The 24,993-nt window shown below is 39.6% G+C and overlaps 2 protein-coding genes across 3 annotated transcripts in view; one reads left to right on the forward strand and one right to left on the reverse strand.

Moving 5' to 3' along the window:
- The window catches only part of pacsin1b (protein kinase C and casein kinase substrate in neurons 1b), a 114,333-nt gene extending 107,289 nt beyond the window's left edge, over positions 1–7,044 (forward strand). For both annotated transcript variants that reach the window (XM_072278535.1, XM_072278536.1), the window contains one exon: positions 435–7,044. In XM_072278535.1, coding sequence (XP_072134636.1) covers positions 435–544 — 110 coding nt within the window. In that variant the 3' untranslated portion in view covers positions 545–7,044. The remainder of the gene's footprint in view (positions 1–434) is intronic.
- An 8,149-nt stretch (positions 7,045–15,193) lies between these two features.
- The window catches only part of spdef (SAM pointed domain containing ets transcription factor), a 41,295-nt gene continuing 31,495 nt past the window's right edge, over positions 15,194–24,993 (reverse strand). The window contains exons 4-5 of the mRNA XM_072277641.1: positions 17,034–17,174; positions 15,194–15,372 (exon numbers count right to left, since the gene is read on the reverse strand). Coding sequence (XP_072133742.1) covers positions 15,194–15,372; positions 17,034–17,174 — 320 coding nt within the window. The remainder of the gene's footprint in view (positions 15,373–17,033; positions 17,175–24,993) is intronic.

The following is a 24,993-nucleotide window of genomic DNA, read 5'->3' on the forward strand; positions in this document are numbered from 1 at the left end:
GCCAAGAGCTGGACAGGTGATTGGCAAAGGGGAGTACCTGGGATCCTCAGAAGGTCCAAATTGAGAGGCTCGGAAACGAATCCTAAAGCCAACTGGAGTAAGTTGGCGATGGAGGCACATTCCAAGAAAGGATATATGGCTGTGATAGCGAATCTGAGTCAAACCTTCTTTCAGTTAGTCCTGTCAGTTGTCCCGTTGTCCTTCCATCCCATTCAGAGTGAAAACAGTCACTTGTCCCGTTGTCCTTGATCCCGTTCAGTGTGAAAACTGTCAGCTGTCCCGTTGTCCCTATGTCCCGTTCAGTGTGAAGACTGTCCGTTGCCTCCGCTGTAGGAATATTAATCAGAGTGGAGGTCTGCAGAGTGATGGCTGCAGGAAATACATTGTGTTTTGTGTCTGACTGATTTTGTTTTTTTTCCCCTCTACAACTGCAGGTGATTTCTTAACAAAGATTGAAGATGAGGATGAACAGGGATGGTGCAAAGGACGTCTGGAGAATGGACAGCTGGGCTTGTATCCAGCTAATTATGTAGAAGTGGTCTGATAAGATGTTCTATTTATGGAGCTAATTGTTGCTACTGTATATACATGGTCTAGATAATGCTCTTCATGTTCTGAGCTGATATGACCAATCATTTCACTTTGTATCTTTTGTTGGTAGGTTAGTGTCCTTTGTCATTTGTGTAAATCATGCCTCCATCTGTCAGCTCAAAAGATTGTATCCCTTTAATGTTCAGTGTAAAATACCTATTTAACAAGAAACCTACTTAACTTCATGGTGTGCTTTTCTCCCTTCATGAAGTGGCAGACACTTTGTTCTCACTGGACGTTATTAACCCACTGTCGTTGCTCCTTAAAAATTTTTACACTTGTAGATCAAAACAGGGTTAGACCAGTATCAGTCCCTTAACTGACTGTACATCATCACTCTATTCTAGAAATGGGCGCACACACACACACACACACACACACACACATTTTTCAATGCAAGAGTGGGCAGCCTTTAAGTTTCCCTCAATTTCTTGCATATTGCATTTAAAGAGAAGCTAAATCATGTTGGCTATTAGTGGTTTGATGCTTTCCTTTGTTCCTTGTAAGCTTTTTGACTACCGCATTTCCAGTGTGAAATAGTTCATTGGATAATATCCATGGTATGAAGAAAGATTTCCAGTGACTCTCACTTTTCTGTTTCGAGGGTGAATGTGTTGATCTATGTGTACTAAATACCCAGTCATCAACGAAGAACTCTGCAGCTTTGATCAGTGAGAGTAGTACTAATTTGAAATGTTTGTCTCTGAAAGCATTGTTTGAAGATGGTTCAGAGGCCCAGTTATTAGCACAGTTGTTTATTGCAATGAATTGTAGAGGTTGGGTAATTGAAGTGAGTTCCTGTTATTTAAGAGAATACCCTGGTTATGAGTTATGAACTTGACTTGGAACAACCTCTGGAGAATTAAGTAGGCAAATAAATTAAAACTGCTAATAACTGGAGAAATGATTGATGTAATGCAATGTTTCCTTTTATTTGCCATACCTTAATGTCAGTGTGTTCATGCTGCAGTTGATGAAATACTAACCTGAAAGCTCCTCTTACACATAATCGTGCCACTTTTTACAAGGTAGCCAGTATTGCTTTAGGAAGTGTGGAGCATTACGTGTTGTTAATGGGGTACCATTTTAGCATTTTACAGGCATGCACTGCAATATAGACATTTTTTTCCTAGAAAATATTTTTCATATTTAATCTGAGAAGTGAAGAACATTATTGGCCATACATTGAGGCTCAAATGTGCAGTTCAGTTAAATGTGAACTGTAAGATGCATAGCACTCAAAAGAAAGAATTTGGAAGTAATCTGTCTGGTCCAGGATCATTGCAGTTACATGTCAAGTCTGCAAAATTTGCTGGCTTCTGCCACCAGAGGGTGTCCCATATATACTTGGCAGTAAGATGATCGCCTCTCTGGAATAGCAGTCGGTTCCATATCTCTGTGAATTTCTTCATACTTTGTATGAAAGCTTAGATTTTACTTCTATGGTGGACGAAAAAGAAAACATCAAGTTTTTGACCTGAGATCAAATGAAGTATTTCCTGTTTATTAGTGATGGAACAGAGATTTAATTGCAATTTTAAAGGAAGCCAATATTTGAAAACATTTACCTTCCTTTTTTGGCCCTCCATCTTACAAACTGTCCAGATTTTTCCTGTGCTACCTGCTTATCGAAACACTGAACATAAATCTTCTGATGAATGAGTTGCTTTTTCTTCTACTTAGACCCCACAGTCTCAAAATAATCAGTATAGAAGAGCAAATCGAAACACTAAACCATCAGGATTTTTTTTTGCTGGATTTACAAAGGAATTAGAATGATTGGCATGTGCTCCCTTTATTTCTTCCCTTTTCTTTTGGGGTAGCAAGGTAGTGTTGTGGTTAGCATACCACTTTATGGTACCATGACCAGGGTTCAATTCCTGCTGCTGCTGTCAGGAATTTATACGTTCTCCCTGTGAACTGTGTAGGTTTTCTCTGGGTGCTCCAGTTCTCCCTCTTTCCAACCCACCCCTTTCCACGGTCCAAAGACATGCCAGTTAGTAGGTTAATTGATTATTGTAAATTGTCCTGGGATTAGACCAGGATTAAATTGGTCGTTGCTGTATGGTGTGGCTCGAGGGGCTGGAAGGGCCCATTCCACACTGTATCTCAATAAATAAATAAATTTGATGTGGCATTCATAGAAGCCAAAACTACAGAATTGAGAGGGTGTCAGGAAAGCCTTAATAATTATTTCAGCATCTTATTGGATGTAAACATCTAAAAGTATATTGCACTCTCCACTTGCTGGAGTAACAATTTCAAACAGTTTTATAAACAATCAAATTCAAGTCTTTCTATTCTAAATGTTACTTGCTGCATAATGGAACCAAGTCTCAAGAGAATCTCAAATTTACAGGACTTCCAACTCTCTAACATTCCATTACAAGTCAAAAAGAGAAAGCTTTTGATGATTAATTTGCAGTTTAGCTTTGGGTCATTTTTTTTTAATGTTTGTATGGTACTTAGATACAAGGTGAGAAGCAAAGGTGAAACTACAGATCTTTGTATGTGGTAGTCTTATGGGAACTGAGGTGAATATGAGCAACTATAGTCACTAATTGTCACTACTCATTCTGTCACTATTTTGAAAAGAGATTCATACTTTAATATGATCATAGTAATCTACAGCACTTTACAGGCCCTTCGGCCCACATTGTTGTAACCTACTCTACTAATTGCCTAGAATTTCCCTAACGCATAGCCCTCTATTTTTCTGAGCTCCATGTACCTGTCTAAGAGTCTTAAAAGACACTATTGTATCCACCTCTACCACTGTCGCTAGCAGTGCATTCCATGCACCCACCACTCTCTGTGTGGAAAAATTTACCTCTACATCCCCTTGTATTGACTTCCAAGCACCTTAAAACTATGCCCCCTTTTGACAGCCATTTCAGCCCTGGAAAAAAAGCCTCTGACTATCCACACGATCAATGCCTCTCATCATCTTGTACACCTCTATCAGGTCACCTCTCATCCTCCGTCACTCCAAGATGGTTAAACATTTGTAGCACAATCTGAGTAGTAAGCAAATTCTTGCCCTGATTAATATTGCCTTCCACTGCTGAACTTTTTGGAAGTACATTTAGGCTGGAGGATGATATGGGGATGAGGAGGGAAAGGAAAGGACATTTGGAACTTGAGTACTCTTTTTTATATTATTGGTTCATTTCCCAAAACAATTCCATGAAACATCCACACTTTACATTTATTGCCAAGTTTGTAAATACTTTCCCGTTTTGCTCTCCCTCCACAGTTTTAGATTCATTTTGTGCTTGATAGCAGACTAGCCACTTACTCATTCCCTGATTCCTCAGCCAAAAGCTAGATTGATGCCAAAATACTTTGTCCTTACATAAATATGTGTCTGCGTGTTTATATCCATAGGAAAATTCTCTCACTTTTATGCATTATTTCTCCAACTTGTTCGTTTACTTGATGTACCCAGACTTCCGTGTGACATCCATCAACATTTTTAAGTTATTCATCAGTATTGAATATGAGAAACAAAGAATATTTTGCTCTGTATTGCAGATTCACACATGGGTAGAAAGCAAGTTATTTGACAGCATTTGTTTTGTTCTGATCACTATATGCACCATATATTTGTTTAATATACTGACAATTTTGATATTTTAACCCCCATGTCCTTGTAGATTGTGGCAAATTGTTACCTGTATGGGCCCATCAAGAGCTCTGCCATGTTTGGAATTGCCTTAATTATTGGAGTGCTTTATAAATGAGGGTTGTGTCAAGAATGAATGTAAGATAGCAAAAGAGAGAAATCAATCTTTCAGATGATGTTACGTGAGATGATTATTGTTCGGTAGCTACTCACTATTGGCAGTCATTTGTCAAGTCAAATAAATTGAACTATCCAGTAATTTCAAAAACAAATAATATAGCAAAGTTAGTGCTTTAAAAATGATAATCCAAATTAAGTAAAGCTGAAGTGAGGAACATGTGGACTGTGCTGATGTAATGCAAAAGAGTCTGGTGTCTCAATTTCTTGCTTCTAACCTTTTCAACTTTGCACAGATACTTAAAACAATTAGAAACAGCACTGTGAAATGTGTATATCCTTTGCTTCATTGTTCAACAGTATTTCGGGCTCCTATCCATCAGTGCCACACTGATCCCAGAAGTTGGAAAGCTAACTCTTAGACAGGTGCATATGAATGCTGACTTTTAGTTCTTCATGACAAAATTCCTGATTTGGTGGTCAAGTCTTATTAGTAAAACAAGCAAGTGACATTTGAAGTATTAAACAAAGAAGTCTTTCTAGATGTATTGCAGTACATGTGAAGGTGAAGTGATGTGAATTGGCCTCCTGAAGGTAATCTCAGATGTCCTGCAAAAACTCACCACAGCATTTTCCACCAAATTCTTGCTGTATAGTACAATTGGCTATGGTGTTATTACTCACTCCCTGAATGGGATTAAAATCTGTCAGTAGTAGTCTCAGGTGTATAACCGTAAGTTAAATAGGTTTCAGCTTTTAATAGGGTTTTAAATTCCTAGAGCTGGGAGTTGACTAGAGGAGGTTATGCACTCTTAAAATATATAACTCTATACTTCACTCTAGTTAATACAAAGATGCAGCTGGAAAAAAAAGATATATATTTAGTAGAGTATTTTGTAACCAAATATATCTATAAAGAATATATTATTTTGAAAAAGGAAAGCATTCCTTGCCGAAGCATAAAGTGCAGCTCAACTTGCGGAATGTAATGCATTTGCAATTCTTCATCAAAATGTATGTGATACTTAATTTATGGATGTCTGTATATTAGAACGAATGGTCAGAATTATGCAGAGGAACCTTCCGTAGCCCAATGGGTAGCTAATAATTGGGTTACCACTATTTGCCAAGTTCAAAATCAGCAAATCAAGACAAATTGATTTCAAGCAGAAAGTTAGATTGTGAGTTGTGGTCTGGGATTTGCTTGGCTAAGATTCATCTGATTCGGTCTTAAATGACTTTATACTTATGAACAACATGCAGGTGTAGGGAGTAAGATTTAGGAATTGAATATAAATCCAGATTTCTTTATCTATTTTAATTGCATGTTATCACTGGCAGTCTGGTAGCATCAGTAACTTGCAGTGTTTTCCAATAATTCCTACTGCCCATTCTGCTAAAAGCACAAACTGTGCTTAATTTAACTTATTCATTAAACTGAGAAGGCAGTGTCAGTGCTTAATAAAGGCCATTTGTGTGTCATTGTAGTGACATGTGGCAGTGCTATATAGGAAATATTGATATACCATTCTGCAAATTCAATTCCAAATACATGTAAAAAAGTTGCATATGATGCTATTGTATAATCAGTGCATATGACTCTGTAATTCAACAAGTACCTTGTGATTGTACTGTGTGGATAGGTTTGAGCTGAATTTCCTCTGTATGATCACTATTGTGAATTGAAAGTTCCTTTCCTTTCAAACCAATGTTTACATGATAATTTAGCTATGTTAATACTACTGATGTAGTGCCTGTTTGAACAATACCTGCTGTTAATGTGAACTGTATATGAGTCTGTTTGAGCCATATTCATATTTGGTATGGAAATTGTTACCTTGCATATAATTCTGATGTCTCAGCTGAACTCTGCCTTGGTGCCATGTGTATTATGTCACAGTGGTGGAGCAGAGAGCTTGTCGGATCAGTGGGAAGAACATTCATGGACTAAGCTGAATTGAGAAGCAATTTATAAATCTCTACTGAAAAGGGTTTGAGTTTGGTATTCTATGATGAACTGGGAACATGAATTTAATTCAAAATGCAGCCATAGTAAGTAAGCATTAATGCAGGATAAAAGGGAATGAGTCGCTTCAGAAAAATAATCTGCTCAATATTAAATAGGCTTCTATTTCTGTTCAGACTATTATATACACTATTTTTACCACAGTAGTTGCTGCCTATTCTCTATTGTGGGTGATACATTCTTTGACCAGGGAAGCAAGCTTTCCTACAAATAACTCCATTTTACAGTCAACACTTGTAGCTGCAATGGTGTGAAATGCTTGCATGTCTTCCAGGGCGCTCTAAGCAAAATTCACTGAAACGTGTAATGCATTGTGCAGTTAATCTCGACCCTGGTTCAAATAAGGGTAAGTTTCTTCAATGAGCTATGGACAATTGCCGGCCAAGTAATCCATTGTTTTTGAAGTCTGAATTTCTGAAACATTAGCTTCCTTCTCATCCCTTCCCATAAACAAATAGTAGCTGTAGCACATGGGGGTCAAGTCTTTACTGATTCTGGTACATCACTGAGTGAATCCTATGGCAAATTCCAGAGTGCTAAAGATCTGAAATGGTGGCATGTGGGATGAGATGATGTAGCTGACTCCACGATATTGAGGAAAGTGGTACAAACTAAATCCATGCTCCACATGGCTAAGAAAGTAGTTACTTTACTGATATTCCCTGAGGACTTCTGGTTTAAAAAAATCAATAAAGAGAATATTTTATTGGTGTCTACAACTCTTTCTTTATCATCTGCACTGACTTAAATCTTCCTGCCTTCTGTTAGTTTTAGCTTAAACCTAGGAGATTTTGTTCTTTATTTTAAACTCCATTTTAAACACTAGGTGTGTTTAGCAGCTGGATATAACTTTGTCCATAGTAAGGCAATGAGACCATATGGTGACTGAAGTCCACATGTTAAGAAATGAACAATGAATAAAGATTTCAGTTTTTGCTCTTAACAGAATTAGATTATTAGGCTAAATTACCACCAGGGGTATAGATATTTGAAGGGAATGCGAGGGAAAATAAAATAGATTAAATTGGAATTAGTGCAAAATTGGTAGTTGGCATGCACGGAGACTGAAAGGCTTGTTTCTGTACTGTACCTCGTCTAGATGGTCTAACCCAGGGGTTCCCAATCATTTTTATGCCATGGACCCCTATCATTAACCAAGGGGTCTGTGGACCCCAGGTTGGGAACTCCTGGAACGTACAGAAGTCTGACCAACTCTAGGCAGAAGGGCATGCAAAATGGAGAGAATCACTCACTCTGGAGAGGGATGTGCTAGCTTCCACTGACACTTCTGCATTGCTCTGTAACTCTTGTACATCATGTGAGAAGTCCAGTAGGCATTACATTGCATTACATCTTGTGGCATCAATGCACTGATAGAAACAAGTGCATCATCTTTGAAAGTTGTAATGGAGTTGGTCATCACAGAGCTGTGTCTGATTTAGAGGGTCAGATAATGAAAGAGTTTAGGCTGAAGCTGCTCTCTACTTCCATCACTATCTATTCCTCTGTGCTCCACTCAGTGGATGAGTAAACACATAGATCCATTTATTCTGAAATCCAAATGCTGAAGTCAGATGAGGCATAATAATCCCTCAGTGGCTCTGTCCATGGCACTGCCTGACAGACTTTGATAGGAGGAAAGCCTGGCCTGAGGCTTCACACACACTTAAATTATTAAAGTTGTGTTAACCTTTAAAAACACATCTTTTTAATGAAATTTTATTTTAAAAATAATACTGAAACACCTTAAATGTTTAATTATTTATAAAAATAAAGCAAATGAATTATTGTTCTTTTTCAAATCTTCATTTGAACAAGGATGCTGATGTTAAGGCAAACCTGGCAAGTGTGGCTGGCAAAGGTTGATTTCCACTGAGAAATCACTAATAATGAGCCCTCCCACCAATCTCTGATGCAGCCCTCAGCAATCCACTCATGCTGCTGTTAAGACCATAACACATAGGAGCAAAATTAGGCCATTCAGCCCATCGAGTCTGCTGCACCATTTCATCATGGCTGTTCCATTTCCCCCTCAACCCCATTCTCCATAACCTTTCACACCCTGGCTTATCAAGAATCTATCAACAGTTGCCTTAAGTGCACACAATGACATGGCCTCCACAGCCAAATGTGGCAAAGGATTCCACAGTTTCACCACTGGTCTAAGTAGACATTCCTCTGTTCTGGAGTTGTGTCCTCTGGCCCTAGACTCCCCCACCATCCTCTCCACATTCACCCCAAATAGACCTTAAATATTTGATAGTTTTCAACTAGATCCCCCTTCATTCTTCTAATTTCTAGTGAGTACAGGCCCAGAGCCATCAAACACTTCTCATATGACAAGCTTTTTATTTATGAGAATCACTTCTGTGAAACTTCTTTGAACTCTCTCCAATGTCAGCACATCCATTCTTAGATAAGGGGCCCAAAGCTGCTCACAATACTCCCAAGTGAGGCCTCACCATTGCTTTATAAAGTCTCAACATTGCATCCTTGCTTTTATATTCTAGTCCTCTAGGAATAAATGCTAACATCACATTTACCACTGACACAACCTGCAAGTTAAAAAACATAGAAAATAGGTGCAGGAGTAGGCCATTCGGCCCTTTGAGCCTGCACCGCTATTCAGTATGATCATGGCTGATCACCCAACTCAGAACCCTGTACCAGCCTTCCCTCCATACCCCCTGATCCCTTTAGCCGCAAGGGCATCCAGCATGAGGATTCCCTTTGCACCTTGAAGTTTTGAATTTTATCTCCATTTAAAAAATAGTCCATGTTTTTAAATCTGAGGAAAGATCCCCTGTGCAACGCGCTCGCTCCAAACCTTTACGTTAGTTGGGGGACGTGGCAGAATATACCCAGTGTCTCAGCCCTAGCGCAATGGAGGCCTCACTCAACCAGTCCAGAAGCCACTGCAAAACAAGCTAGAGGGATATAGCTGCTGTATCTTTGTCCTAGACTTTATAAAGTGAACTTTATTCAATGTATTTGGCTTTGTATCCAAATGTGGGCAATTTATAATGGTTCTATTCTGTGCTGCCTTTCTCCATTTTGATCCTCCTGTTACTGATTGATGGAGAGAAGCTCTAACTTGATTTATTTGTTTCTTCATCTCCCTTCAGTTTGTTCACTTGCTAAAATCATTTATCTCATCTTAGGTTACCTTTGAACCTTATTTAAGTTACATGACTATAACTTTAAAAAAAAGACTTAGATCTCCTTGAAATTGATTCCTTACAGCTGAAGGACACATCATGTTTCACTAGACAGAGAAGTAATCTTCTCTAGAACCCTTGCTCACAACAGTGTCGCACTGACACTGTTGAATGTCACTGAGACCTCACAGAGAAAAAAACAACAGATTGTATATTCTAGTGATTCATGGACTTTGATTTAAAGTTTTTAAAAGAAGAATGGAGCTAACATTTATTTGGCCAAGTTATTTCATTTAAATGGATCAGGAAAGGGGGAGGGAACGTCGACTCAGACCATGAGAGGCCTGCATTGGGCACAGATTGGAAGTCTGTGTGGGGTGACACTCCTCGCACAGACCAGAGCAATGTGTGATTAAGTGCCTTGCTCAAGGGCACAAACATGCTGCCACAGCTGAGGCTCGAACTAGCGACCTTGAGATAACTAGACAAATGCCTTAACCACTTGGCCATGTGCCCAACAAATCAGGAAAGGCCATAAACAATTCTGAGTTATGGAAGGATAGGTTGTACTTCTTTGCCCTGAAGTAGTACCTCTGCAGTAATTGTTGCCAGCCTCTTCAGTGATCACTGATGCCACTGCTTTCAAAAGGGGTTGGACTTGATTCTTGCAGAATAGTAATCACATTCCGGGGGGGGGGGGGGCGGGGGTCTATATCTGTAACTTCAGGCCATTGTGCTTGCATAAGGCTTAACCAGCTGAACACCTGGAAGGTGCCCTGTCAGGTCTGTTTGCTCTTTCCTTTTCTCAAGGGATCAAGACTCTCGGTAATTAGGAAACACAATGCATGATTAGATAAACTGATAATTTCCTCCCAACATATTGCATGTTTGTACATGACCAGGTTTTCATTTGAGTCTCACAAGAAGTCCTCCTAAGTCCCATCCTTCCTCTCATCCAAATATAATGCTGCTTTATAGTAGAATTTGAAGTTACATCAGCTTCTGTACATGTCTGAAATGTAATCCACCACTTATTACCATGAAATCCACAGTTAGCATCCATCCATGGATCACAGTTCACACAGGGCAGCAGTTTACAGAGATGCCTGGGAGAGGATGTCATGGCCTCGATGTGAGTGTTTTACCTTTATCCCAAGAAGCAGAGATTACTGTTAATCAAGAACACTTCTATACCCAAAATGAGAAATTGTTGTCATTAAAAACTTCAAAATTTCAACATGTGGTTTTAATCATTGTATTCACAGTTTTGCAATTTCATTTTTACAAATCTAGTATCAAACAAAAAATGCTGACATATTGAAAGCAAGTGTTAAAAATCTAAAATTCATCAGACTCCAGCTTATTCAAAAATTTACAACGTTTCCCATTTAATGACTTAGACCCAGGTCCTAGTTTCCCATTCACAACATCTATCGTGCAGCGAGTTAACTTCAATGTACATTTAGTTTTCTTATGTGGAATCTTTGTCAGGTTTTTGTGTGTTGAACTGTTGAAAATGCCCAACAGTTCCAAAAGTTTGCCTGCAACTACACACTGAGTGACTGTAGACTGTCACTCGGTCACGAGAGGGTGTGCTTCATGAAGGCTGATAGTCTTTATCTGTCAGTCTTGTTAGAAGGCTAGGAATCATTATAGTAACTTGGTAAGACTCATCATCTCCCTCTTCTGTCTGAGAGGAGAAAAGGAACTGTGTTTTATTGTTTTAAATGTACATAAAATAAAAGCGTTCTTCTGCAGCCCTTGCCTAACTTTTGACACAGCTTTCTGAAATGGTTCTGGGCTTACAGTAATGTTGCAACTGGAGAATAGGTGAAGCTAAATGAAATTCCATAAAAATGTCAGTCACGCCAAAGCATTATCTCTTTTTCTACAATAAAAACTGTCCTCTCTTGGCATGAAAGGTAATTTATTAATCCCTTCACACTCTAATAAATATAAGATATTTCAGTTTTATCCTTCAGAACAAGGGAATTAATTATTTCCTAGTAAACTAGTATCCATTATTAAGTAATCCATAGATTTATAAATCTACTAAAGTTCCTTCAATACATTGAGATGCACAGAACATGAATGTGATAACTTTTCCCTCCCAGTGTAATGGTTCGTGCAGTGCTTTACAGCACCAGCTGTAAGATCAGGGTTCAATTCCTGCCACTGTCTGTAAGGAGTTTGTACGTTCTCCCAGGACCGCATGGGTTTCCTCTGGGTACTCCAGTTTCCTCCTACCTACCTTCTAGGTTAGGGTCAGTGAGTCGGGTGTGATGTTGGCCCTGGATGCATGCTGACACTTGCAGGTCGCGCAGCACAATCCTTACAAATGACATATTTCATTTCATGTTTCGAGGTACTGTACATGTGAAAAACAAAGCTAATTTTTAACAGTCCCTTTTGGACTATGGTTGGGGAGAGAGAAAAAAAATTATTTTGTGACTAAATCTGGTGTGTTATTAATGATTTGAGCTCAGAGTTTAGTATGCAGCATCAATTCCAGCAAATCTCTTTCCCGTGTCACAAGTATTGAAGTCTGGAGACAACTCTACTCAAATAGTATTACCAGCACCCTTCTGGTGCTCACACACCCTGACCAATTCCAATAAGAGTAAAGATTTGCTTTAAGGCCTTTTTCAGAAATGTTTTCCTTTGCAAATGTGAAAACCATACTACTTCAGTCACCAATCCAGTTGAAACAGTGTCATGGGCCATCTTTGACATGTAAACAAACACGAAGTATAGTAAACAGAGGCGGCAATTTATCAACAGCACTCCACACTCATTCTATGAAGCAAATTGAAAGTATTCAAGTATTTCTAGTCAATGGTTCTCCTTTCAAAATTAGGGACAATTCACTATAAGCAGTTAGTAGTCAATGTGTTTTTTTAAGCAGTAATTGAAAAACAACTTTGGGCATTTTGATCCATGTTCTCCTTAAAGATATAGCACATCGTCATCCAAGGTCACAAATTCACAGATGAAAGGAGTATTTGCAGTTGGATTGAAGGAGTGGGAAGTTATTCTTTGATTCTTGATAGGATGAAAAGAGTTGGGTTATTTTTTATAGATAGTCTTTCCCCTTGGTGGCAGTATGTAATTCTAAGGCTCCTAAAATTCCATTCTATTTTTAACCATGGGTTAATTGTGCAAACACTTCAAAACTTCCGTGCCAATTTCTACAATCATTTCAATTTTTGAACACTGAAATATGATCTTATTTCCCTGATCCCATAGGCTGAATTTACCATAGTACAAATATTTTATTTGATTACTATCCTCTAAATACAAGCAGTGTGTAGTTAGTTGTGTTAATGTATATACAAAATGTAGAAAAGGGCAAGAACAAGGATTGTGAACATCTCGTTAACAAGAATTAACCCACACTGTTGCAGTATTTAAGCAGTGTGAACAGAAACTCTTCTCATTGCATGTGTAAAAAAAGTTGTCTCTGGAATGTTTAACATAATAAGGGTTCTGCTGTTAGATCCCATTGATAGAAAACTAACTTCCATGACCAATGAATTGATATTGGTGGAGTGTAACAATTTAATATCCATTATGGGCAGTATGGCACTTTCATATTCTCTATTAACTCAGGGTGGTTTATTAGCAAGGATTAGCACTCTTGACCCATCCAAAGGGATGGAAACAAGCTAAAATCAAACATTTTCAGCCATTTAAGTACCGTTAGATTCAAAGATTAATGTGTGCCTTGCTTGCAATATGTTAAGGCTCTATTTAATTGACTGATACAGCCAAAGGTAATCTTGTCTTTATTTTAAAGTGAAGAGGAAAGTGAACAGATGAAAGATTTCAACTGATAACTGAACTTCAGGCTAAAATTCAACAAATATTTGGTGATAATTGTTATATCCTGTACATTTCCTGGCCTGTCTTTCTTCGTTAACCTGTGTTGCAGTTCCCTGCCATAGCTGGCACCCGCTGGGGACAGCTGAAAAACAAGGCTGTTCCTACTCCCACACCCACTCTCTCTTTCCCATTCTGCCGCCAGAACTACCACACCACACATCACCCTTCTTCCATTTACCTTAACTTTATAATTTAATAAATATCTTTTGTTTGTAATTCATGTTGTGGCCAGATTTCTTTGTGTGACCGCCTGTGAGCTGAGGTTGTAACATACTCTAATGGTTTAATCTCCAACTGTAAGTAGTGGAAGCATTCAAATGCACTACTTCCCTGGGTTTTGGGTTATTAGGTAGAAACATGAAATGAGATGTTTTAACTATATCAGCACCTTTTCACAGTCCTGGCAATAATCTATGGAGATGGAAGTTTGAGTGAAGATTTGAGAGGGTACAGCAAACGTCATTTGCAAATCCCATTATATCAGATTTATGTTGTACTTATTTTGTAAAAATACAAGTTATCATCAAGCCTTGCACAAACAAGGGAATTTAGTAATTAATGTATTCCACAGGGATCAGGTGAAAAACCAGTATAATACAAATCTGCTTCCACATGTGCGGCTGGTCCAAAAGTAGATGTTATAATGGATATAAAGTTCCTCTGATGATTAGGGGATCTCACTAGAAATTTCTTTATGCAACAATAGTATGAATTTGAGCAGATGAGATGGGAGCTAGATGAGCACATGTGGTAAAATGGAACTGAGTTTATTGAAGTGGAATGGGAACAAGCTGTACGCCTGTTAAAACTCTATGTCCTGCTAGGTGACAGGAAAGGTATGTGCCATTCAGAAATTAGAACCAAACTCTTCGTACACAAAAGGTTACTATTTTCTCCTCAAATTTAGAAGATATGTAGAACATCCCCACTGCTGTCACTCAGATTCTAGTTAGATAAGCATACTTCAAACATACATACCAAGTAAAATATGTTGGTGGTTTAAACTTTGGGTTTAATTCCAACTACAACAAATTTGCAACATTCATTGCTGCTGTTCTCTCATCTATAGAGAGAGAGAGGGAGGAAGAGAAAATAATATACAGTACATAAATATAATGAACTATTTTCATTTCACAGAATCATAGAAATTTTAATTCAGCAGGCCACTATGCCTGTGGTAATAAAATATTTTTGTTGGCAGTACATTTTTAAAGACTCCAGTGAGGATAGAAATCTATCCATTTGCTTCCTCCAGTGCACAGGTCAAACACTATCTACTGGATCCCAAGTGCTCACTCCAAAGGTTGTCCAATAAAATGGAACAAGACCTTCATGATTGAACTCTGCTAAAAAAAAAAATGCTATATTAGAAAAGACAGAAGTAAACTATAAACAAAATATGAGGTCTTGGTGATGCCCAGGCTATTAAAACACTACTTGGACTACTGAAATGTTAATTGAGTTACAATATCCAATCATTAAAAGCAGAGAAAAGTAAGGTTTGGTTGTGATCATGTGATTTTAGATTTTGGTGGGCCATTTAGTTTCAATACATTGAGCCCAATTTGGTGAGTACAAAAAATATGTTTCTATTAATGAAACAAAGTGAAGACCAACCTGAAAAAGAGTTTGCTAGATGCAAATACAAATACAAATACAAATCTAGGCAGAGCAGGCAGTCACATCCTGAAACATCAGGCAGGCTTCGGGCTTTCAATGTTCTGACATACACTTGAAGTCACCCAGTGTAGAATGTGAGAACCACATAGGGCTCTGACATGTCCGTTCCTTCCCTCATACAGGGTGTACAAACTGGTAAACCAAACGCTGTGAAACATCAGGCTTCCGGATGATCCCTTTCTTGTAATATTGCCGGATAGAACGGCTTAGCTTGTCATAGTTCATTGCAGGTCGGTTCTTCCGAATTCCCCATAATCTTGCAACTTGTGCAGAGTCTTCTATCTTAAATATACCTGGTCAAGAATGAGAAGGTAGTTGCTGCCTGTTAGTCATTGAGCATACCTCTCGTACATGAAAGATAAACTCTACATCATTGTAGCCTTTGAACCTGCATTGCATATTCTCTGCAAGAGTAACATTACATCATGCATTCTGCTACTGATTTTCCCTTTTACTACCTGCAAAACTTTCACCGTACCTTGGTACATGTAACATTAACATTAATAAAGCAATTCCAATTCATTTTAATAATTATAAGTAATTATTATTAATTGAGGTTGAAATATTGAAGGTATACACTGACACAGGTATACACAGTGATTAAGCTTTTCTAGCCCTTTGGAGTAGAGAATTCACCACCACCTGAGTAAAGACATTTCCCCTTATCTCGGTCTTATACAGCTTACTCTTTGTTCTCAAACTGTGCCCCCCGGCCCTAGACTCATTCGCCAAAAGAATCACGTTCCCTACATCAGGGCTGTCAGGCTCTTTAAGACTTGTACATGTTTAACAAACGTCCCGAAGAAAAGTCTCGACCGGAAATATTGACTTTTTATTCATTTCCATTGATGCTGCTTCCCTTCAGCATCTTGAGTGTGTTGCTTTGTAGCCACGGCCATTATACAAAGAAGAGCAGCACAGCAGAGGCGCAGCTTCACAGCACTAGTAACCTTGTCCACGCATGGATCTGAGGTTGTATGTGTTGTCATTGTGTGTTCTTTCTGACTGGCTGGATTTCCTGTCGTGCTCCAGCTACTGTCCCCCTCCCAAAGAGGTGTGGGTGAATTAGCCATAGTAAATTTTCCTTACAGTGTGGGTGAAAATTTCTCCAAGAGGGCCACAACCTCGTCGTGGTTTGGAGGTTTGTGTGCCTCAATGACCCAGAGAACTATGTTGGCTGGAGTCAGGGATTTAGGCTTTGGCTCTTGGTATGGTCACACATGCCAAACAGGTCAAAGGGTCGAGGCCAGACTAAGAGTGCTCCACCACTCAGGGGTTTGTTTCACTGGTGAAACAAAACTATTAGATTATGAGAACACTCAGTCCTCTTTCATTGTCATTTAGAAATGCATACAGGCATTAAGAAATGATATAATGTTTCTCCGGAGTGATATCACAGAAACAACAATGAAGAATTCTTCAGCGTCTGTGTGAGATGGTATTCCTGAGTCTCTACCCAGGACCTGCATGACTGACAATAGTGAAAAGCAAGAGGAAGCTACTGCCATGATGAAGGAAGCCCTGAATACCGACAGAGATGGAGAGCCTTCATTGGTAGCCTAAGTGCCAGCAGAGTAACAGGCAGTAAGTCGTGGGTGAATGCGGATGAGCTGCGATGAGGATGAGGATGAACTGCGATGGCTCTTGGTGCATTAGTGCTTGATAATCAGTGTAGACTCAGTGGACTGAAGGACTTTTTCATGCTGTTTGAATCTATGATTCCGTAACCTTTAAGTGCAATATTTCTTCCTTATTCTTGAAATCAGTCCCTCTCATCATAAAGGCTAATATAGCAGGGTCTCGGCCCAAAATGTTGACTGTTTACTCTTTTCTATAGATGTTGCCTGACCTGCCAAGTTCCTCCAGCATTTTGTGTGCATTGTTTATCTTCTAGAACCTATCTTTTAAAGGCAGAAGGAGTTATGTAACCACACCAGCAGAGTAAGTCACTTACCTTTCTCTTTGTTCAGCCAGCGGATAAATCGACCATAGTTGTGGGGTTTCAGCAAGAGTTCTTTCAGAAATTGCCACAGGTGAATAGGTTGCCCTGAGCAGGAGGAATCAGCCTCTATATCCATCCATCTCTCATCACGGCCTGGGGAGACGAAGCACAGTCTGTCTTGGCATTTTTCATCAGCCACAGTGAGCAGTTTAGTGAATAGTAACAGTATTAGTGAACAGTATTCTGTCTAACAGAGGCCTTCAGTACAAGAGGAAATGCACAAGATCCTACACAGTTATTTTCCCCACATACACAGATTTGAGCGGATGTCAGATAATTTCCCTAGTTAATGGTTTAGATAGGAACTCCATGGATGGCTAGATGTAAGAAAATATATTTGAAGGAATGTTTCCATGTTGTGATATCTATACATTTTCAAGGTTCATTTGAAAGAAAAAAAAGTAAAATTGATAAAAAAAAAAAGTACTGAACAGACATTCATGGTTGAAAGAAGTTACTGACACTGCCGTATACTTTGGCATATAAGGATAAAGCCTAATCACAATTATATTTACAGAACAAGAATACATACTTTGTTCTAACCTAGCAGTAAGGCACACCAACATGTGGCACTTATGTCATATATACAAGTGATGGCAGCATTAGGTTCTATGCCCACATGAATTACAGAAATATCATATTTAAACACACCACCTTGTTTTCTCTCCAAACAACTTTCCTCACATGTACACACTGGTATTACAGATTCAAGTTGCTACTGCTGGTTCAGCTGGCTGCGTTGTGTACTTCTCTTTGAACCAAGGAGCTTGCATCTTCATGGTCTATCTCACTACATTCTATGATTCTTCATGTAGCTGATCTTGTGTAGAAATCAAGTCAGCATCTTCTGATATGTTTCTTGACATGAACATTTTTTGGCCATGATTCCCCAAAGTCTACCAAGTAACACTTCCGACTTGGAGGACTTCTCCGAGCTCCCAATGCTGAATTTCATCCTTGCCTAGTGATCCCAACTGCTTCACTCAGTCAGAGGTGCCTTTCTTTGCCTCTGGTCAATGTCTTTTGTTGCAAATGTCACTTCTCTACTTTCTCCTTTCATTTAGGGTGTAAATCGGAATGAGAATGAGAATCAGATTTATTATCGCTGTTAGATGACATGAAGGCGGAGCTTAGGAGGGTTAATGGCACCTAACTGCAACTCCTTTGCTTGCATCTTCAGAAACAGCTCTATCTCCATCTTTAATATCTCTATTTTTCCCTTTCAGGGTTCTTTTGAAGACCCTAACCTGGAGTTACATGCTGACTATGGTTCTTTGCAGGAATGGGACCCACTCTTGGGGTTTCACAACTGGCTGTTGCTTGGCATGCCAAGGGCACGGCCTAAGAGCTCAGCTCACCTTCGGAGTACTGGGATCTTGAGACTCTGGAGATGGGGGGATTGGAGGTTGGTGCATCTGCAGGAGATTGGTGTGTCTTTGGAGATGGAAGATCTCTGACTGTATGCCCAGAGACCCGAGATATTTGGGCACAGAGCTCGGAAAAAGCGACACAAAGGACTTTTAACATCATAAACCAGTGAGCTGTTTGTTATGTCTCTGTCCCTTATTGGGAAGAGAGAGAGCCCGTGGTATGTTGAATACCGAGTGAACAATGTGATCTTTGGGGTACTGCAAGTCTGTGTCTTTGCTGTTGCTTTGCTCATACTTGAGCATCGGTGGCGGGTGCCAATGCCTTTTATGCTGGTGGAGGGAGGGGAGATTGTTACTTGCTGCCACTTGCACGTGGGGGGTGGGACTTTGGGGTTCTAACATTTAACTGTCATCCATTCTTTGGGGGCACTCCTCTGTTTTCATGGATGGTTGCGAAGAAAAAGCGTTTCAGGATGTATATTGTATACATTTCTCTGACATTAAATGTACCTTTGAAACTTTGGAATCCTTGACATTTAGTGTTTTGCAGCTGCAGTACAGAGCAAGCATATAAAATAACTATAAATTACAAAACAAATAAGTAAAGTCAAAATAAGGAAATAATGAGGTAGTGTTCATGAGTTCATGGACTGTTCAGAAATCTGACAGAAGAGGGGAAGAAGAAGTTTCTGAATTATTGTGTGTGGGTCTTCATGCTGCCGTATCTCAACCCCAGTGGAGAGGGCATGTCAGGATGATGAGGGTCCTGAGTGATGGATGCAAAACAGTTCACCTTTGCATTGTGGTAGCTATCAGTATTCAAAGTACTGACTTAGAACCCAGGATTACCCATTCCAATCTATGAGCTACATTGAGAACCATTGAATTCCCTGTTGAAGTTTGCTTGTGAGTTTAACTGAATCCAAAAATGAGCTTGGCTGATATCATGAAAATAATGGAGGAATTTTTTAAACTGAAACCATTGTTTATTACAGAATTCTTTAGTGGAACCAAAAGGAAGAGGGACCCCATTTCAGCTTACATGGCTGAATTGAAGAGATTATTGAAGCATTCTCAGTTCAGTGTAGGGTTTAATAATGGCCGAACAAGTTGTGTTTCCATTCTGGCAGGGGCTCGCATAAAACAGAAAATGTAACAAAGTAGGACACATACAAAGTGCATGTTGGACAGACAAAAATAAATGGACTGCACAAGGAAGAGAAATAGATAAAAAGACAAGTTGCAGTTTAAAATATCACTAATCTGCAGGCTGTTAATGAAAAATTTGATAATGATGAGAGTGACACAGGGCCGAGTAGCCTTGAGATTATGAATATGAAAACTAACAATAGACAAGCAATTTGCTTACACCAGAAGTGAACAGAAAATTAATTTAAATAGAATTGGGCACTGTCTCAATCAATCAACCAATCCACAAAATGAGTTTGAACAGCATTTCAAACATACTGAACTGAAGCCTGCAGATGTCCAACGAAGAACTCATACTTGAAAAATGATAACTCCTGTAGAATGACATTCACAACTGTAAAATACAACAACCAACAAGCCACATTGGGCTTGTAATGTAGTAAAAACAGGAGGGCCAGCATTATGAGTCCATGATTGGCTGAGACAACTACAACTTGATTGGAGAACCATCCACCATTTGCATGCCACATCCCCTGCAACTGAGTCAACTGAAAGCAAATTATGGAAGGTACTGGATGATGCCACAGCAGCATTCAAGGCTGGCACTGGAAAACTCAAACATATAATGGGTGAAACAGCATTAAATGAAAATGCCACACCCAAGTTTTGTAAAGCCCATGATAAAGCAGCCAGTGAGCTAGATTGCATGGAGGCTGAAGGAATTATTTTCAAGGTTGAGAGGAGCCTGTGGGCAACACCAGTGGTCCCAGTAGCCAAGAAGGATGGGTCTGTCAGGATCTGGGGTGATTCTAAGGTCACCATCTACCCAGTACTGAAAGTAGATCAATGCCCTCTGTCTGGAATAGAGGATATTTTGCAAACCTTTCTGGAGACAATCACTACAGCAAAGCAGACTTAGCTGAGGCCTACCTACAGATGGAGATGGAAGAAGAGTCCTATCTGCTTTTTACCATAATCACTCATCAGGAGCTTTATCATTATAAAAGGCTTATTTTTGGAGTAGCATCTGCACCTGTATTCTGGAAAACAGCAATGGGCCGTGGGTTGCAAGGTGACCAAGCATTCAGTGTTATCCAGATGATGTCATTGTTACTGGTGAGGATGATAAGGAGAATCTCCAAAATCTCAAGGGAGTGTTGAAAAGACTAGAAGATTATGGGCTCAGAGCACAATGCGACAATAGTAAATTCTTTAAACCAAGCATCACTTTCCATGGCCATATTATTGACGCACAAGGATAACACAAATGTACTGAGAAAATTCAAGCAGTGGTGGAGAGAGTTTACCCTCGTTACTGATCATCAACCACTGATGTCCATTTTCATTCCACAGAAGGGTGTTCCACTACCAGCAGCAGGACGAACACAGAGATGGGCTCTGTTCTCCGGAGGACACAATTACAAGATCGGATTCAAGAAGACACTAATCATGGAAATGCTGATGTATTGCGTTGTTTACCCTTGGAAAAGGAAGTGTCTGAAAAATATACAGAAGAGGGCACTCATCTTGATATATTCCTCCTAATACAAATCAGAAGTCTCCCTATTACAGTAGAGATGATCCAAAGAGAAACCAGAAAAAAAGCACACTGTCTCAGGTGTAAATGGCAATCCAGAATGGTTGGAATGTGCAGTGGAAATTCCAGTTCCCCCATTTTTACCATCATTGGGATGAACGTGTCTTTGATGGAGGTTGCCTTATGTGGGGATTCAGAGTTGTTGTACCATCCAGGCTGAGAGATGATGTGTTGGAGGAGCTACATGCTGGTCATCTAGTTGTGGTCAAAATAAAAGCATTGGCTTGAAGCTTTATCTGGTGGCCTGGGATAGATCAGCTGATCAAGCTGCTCAGGATGCCAACACGTCCAGAAGATACCAAGAGCAGCACCTCTCCATCCCTGACAAAGGATTCATGTGGATTTTGCCAGGCCACTCCTGGGCACGAATTTCTTGGTAGTAGTGGATGCAGCTGCCAAGTGGCCAGAAGTGTTCCCAATAGCCTCTGCTACTCCCTCGCATACCGGTGATGTGTTCAGAAGCCTCTTCGTAAGGACTGGTGTTCCAGAAGTCTTAGTCAGTGACAATGGACCACAGTTCATTGTGGAGCAGTTTCAGTCATTCCTGAAAATGAATGGAATAAGACGTACTATATCCAGACTGTACCACCCAGCTACAAATGCTTGGCCGAAAGTTTGTCCAGGGTCTAAAGAACACACTGAGAGCAATGTCAGCAGAACACACCACACTGACACCAAATCAGAAGCTCGACAATTTCCTCCTTGCATATCACAATGCAGCTCATTCCACAACCAACAATTCACCAGCTATTCTGTTCATGAGCCAATCTTCCAAACCTAATCTCAGAAGGAGTATACAGGACATACAGCTGAGAGAAATTGAGGGCTCCTTGAGCAAGGAGGTTCAATGTTTCACGCCTGGACAAACAGTCCTGGCGAGGGACTACAGAGGCGATCAAAAATGGGTAGTTGGAAAGATTGAGGACTGAACTGGACCACTCTCCTGCATAGTGGAGTTTATGTCTGATATCGAGTGGAGACAACACATCGATCAGTTGAGAGGAGCAGAGGAAATTGTTAGAGAAAAAAGGTGCACAGAGGTGTCAGAATCACATCCTGTATTCCCAGAGTCAACTCCTACAACCACCATGGAGGAGGTCCCCAAACCTGAGATGGTTTCACAGCCAAGTAAAGTGACACCCCACCACCCCACCTGCCATCAGGGAAGATGTTATCCACAGAAATCCTTCACAGCAATTAAATCTTTAGGCCTGAATGGGACAATTTAAAATTTATTATGCTGTGGATGTCTATATAGTAGTTATATTATACGATATACTGTATATTTATATACGTATATAGATGACTAAAGAGCAATACATTATGCAATTGAGTTGAGATGCATTCTATATTGAGTTGTTTATAGCTAAGCAGGAAGGAGTGCAGTGTATTTAATATTTCAGTGATATTTGAGTAATATTCTACATATAGTATTTGCTGAAGCATTCTTTGATGTTTACACAATTCATTCTGGGCTATATGTAAGAAGTACAAGGGGTGATTGATAAGTTCGTGGCCTAAGGTAGAAGGAGTCAATTTTAGAAAACCTAGCACTAGCATATTTATTTTTCAATATAGTCCCCTCCTACATGTACACACTTAGTCCAGCGGTCGTGGAGCATATAGATCTTGGACCTCCAGAAAGTGCCCACAGTGGGGGTGATTGATAGGTTCGTGGCCTAAGGTAGAAGGAGATGAGTTATACAGCTCTCGTTGCATGCACATCCAGTTCAACTCTTTCAGTGATCATCCAGAAAGTCTAAAGTTAATAACTCATGAGTTAATAACTAATCAGGTGTGATTGATAAATTCGTGGCCTAAGGTAGAAGGAGATGAGTTATTAACTCCAAACTTTCTGCATAATCACTGAAAGAGTTGAACTGCATGTGCATGAAACAAGAGCTGTATAACTAATCTCCTTCTCCCTTGGGCCACAAACTTATCAATCACCCCTGCTGAGAACACTTTCTGGAGGTCCAAGATCCGTATGCTCCATGACTGCTGGACTAAGTGTGTAAATGTAGGAGGGGACTATATTGAAAAATAAATGTGCTAGGTTTTCTAAAATTGACTCCTTCTACCTTAGGCTACGTACTTATCAATCACCCCTCGTATGTAAATAGCATACGTTATTACAAGCAACACACATAAAAGTTGCTGGTGAACACAGCAGGCCAGGCAGCATCTCTAGGAAGAGGTGCAGTCAACGTTTCAGGCCGAGAACCTTCAGCAGGACTCGCTGTGCCATATATGAGTGCCTCACTGAAGAAAAGGAGAGATAACCTACGTGGCCGATCATCCCGGCTCTTGTGTTTTTCTGTTGATTAGTTTCTGAAGTTACAAAGCTTAACAGCAATGACATAATCACTCACTATTTTTATTTTTCCCTTTTGTGTGTGTGGAGTTTATGACTCTTTGCTTTCTCAAGTGGATCTGGGATGAACCAATCAAACTCATCAATCAGGAATATCTTTAATATTTAATGGAGGGGTGGAAGTAGTTGAAAATTATAAAATAGGCTATCAAATTAAAATAAAATTAAAATTAAAAAGTAAGATCATAAAGGAGAGGAGAGATAAATAGAAAAGTGAATTGAATTTAGAAGAGCACAAAATCAGACATGTTGTGTAGGTGGTCACAGACAAGCAATAGTTATGCGTGCTACAGAGGAAATATGAACCCTTCTCTCTAGGACCTGAAGGAGCGGAGGGATGCTATCATTGATATAGTTCTTAATACTTCGAAGGTTACAACTGCCTTTAGTAAAGGTAAAGTTTAAAATAGAACAAGCATTAAGACAATTCATTATTGATATGGAGTCATTGAGAACTATAGCACAGAAACAGATCATTCAGCTTATCTAGTTCATGCTGAACTATTATTCTGCCTGGTCCTATTGACCCACACCTAGACCATAGCCCTCCATATACCCCCCATCGGTGTACCTATCCAAACTTCTCTTAAATGTCAAAATCAAACCCACATTCACCACTTCCTCACTCTCACCACCCTCTGAATGAAGATATTACCCTTCATTTTCCCCTTAAGCATTTCACCTTTCACCCTAAACCCATGACCTAGTCTCACCCAACCTCAATGGAAAAAGGTTGCTTGTACTGTATCTATACCTGTCATAATTTTGTATACCACTAACCAAAACTCCCTTCATTCTCCTAGGCTTCAAGGAATGAAGTCCTAACTTACTCAACCTCTCCCTACAGCTTGTGGCCTCCAGTCCCAGCAACATTCTTGTAAATTTTCTCTGCACTCTTTCAATCTTATTGATATCTTTCCTGTCGGTAGGTGACCAGAACGGCACACAATGTTCTAAATTAGACCTCAGCAACATCTTATACAACTTCAACATAACATCCCAACTGATACTCAATACTTTGATTGAAGCCCAATGTACTAAAAAGCTTTCTTTATAGCCTTATCTACCTCTGATGCTGCTTTCAAGGAATTATGAATCTGCATTCCCAGATCCATCTGTTCTACTGCAGTCCTCAGTGCCCCATCACTCTCCATGTAAATCCTACCCTCCAAGGCCATCAGCTAACATTTGTCAACATTGTTCCATCTGCCATTTTTCAGCCAATTTTTTCCTGCTTGTCCACATCTCACTGCAAACTTTGATAACCTTCCACACTATCCACTATGCTTCCAATCTTATCATCCTGGTTGTTGAAATACAAACGTTTGTAGATGCAAACAATAATGGACCCAGCACCAAGCCGTGCAGCACACCACTAGTCACAAGCCTCCAGTCAAAGAGGCAACAATTTACTACCACTCT

Source organism: Mobula birostris, chromosome 14 (genome assembly GCF_030028105.1).
Source record: "Mobula birostris isolate sMobBir1 chromosome 14, sMobBir1.hap1, whole genome shotgun sequence".
Lineage (NCBI taxonomy): Eukaryota > Metazoa > Chordata > Chondrichthyes > Myliobatiformes > Myliobatidae > Mobula > Mobula birostris.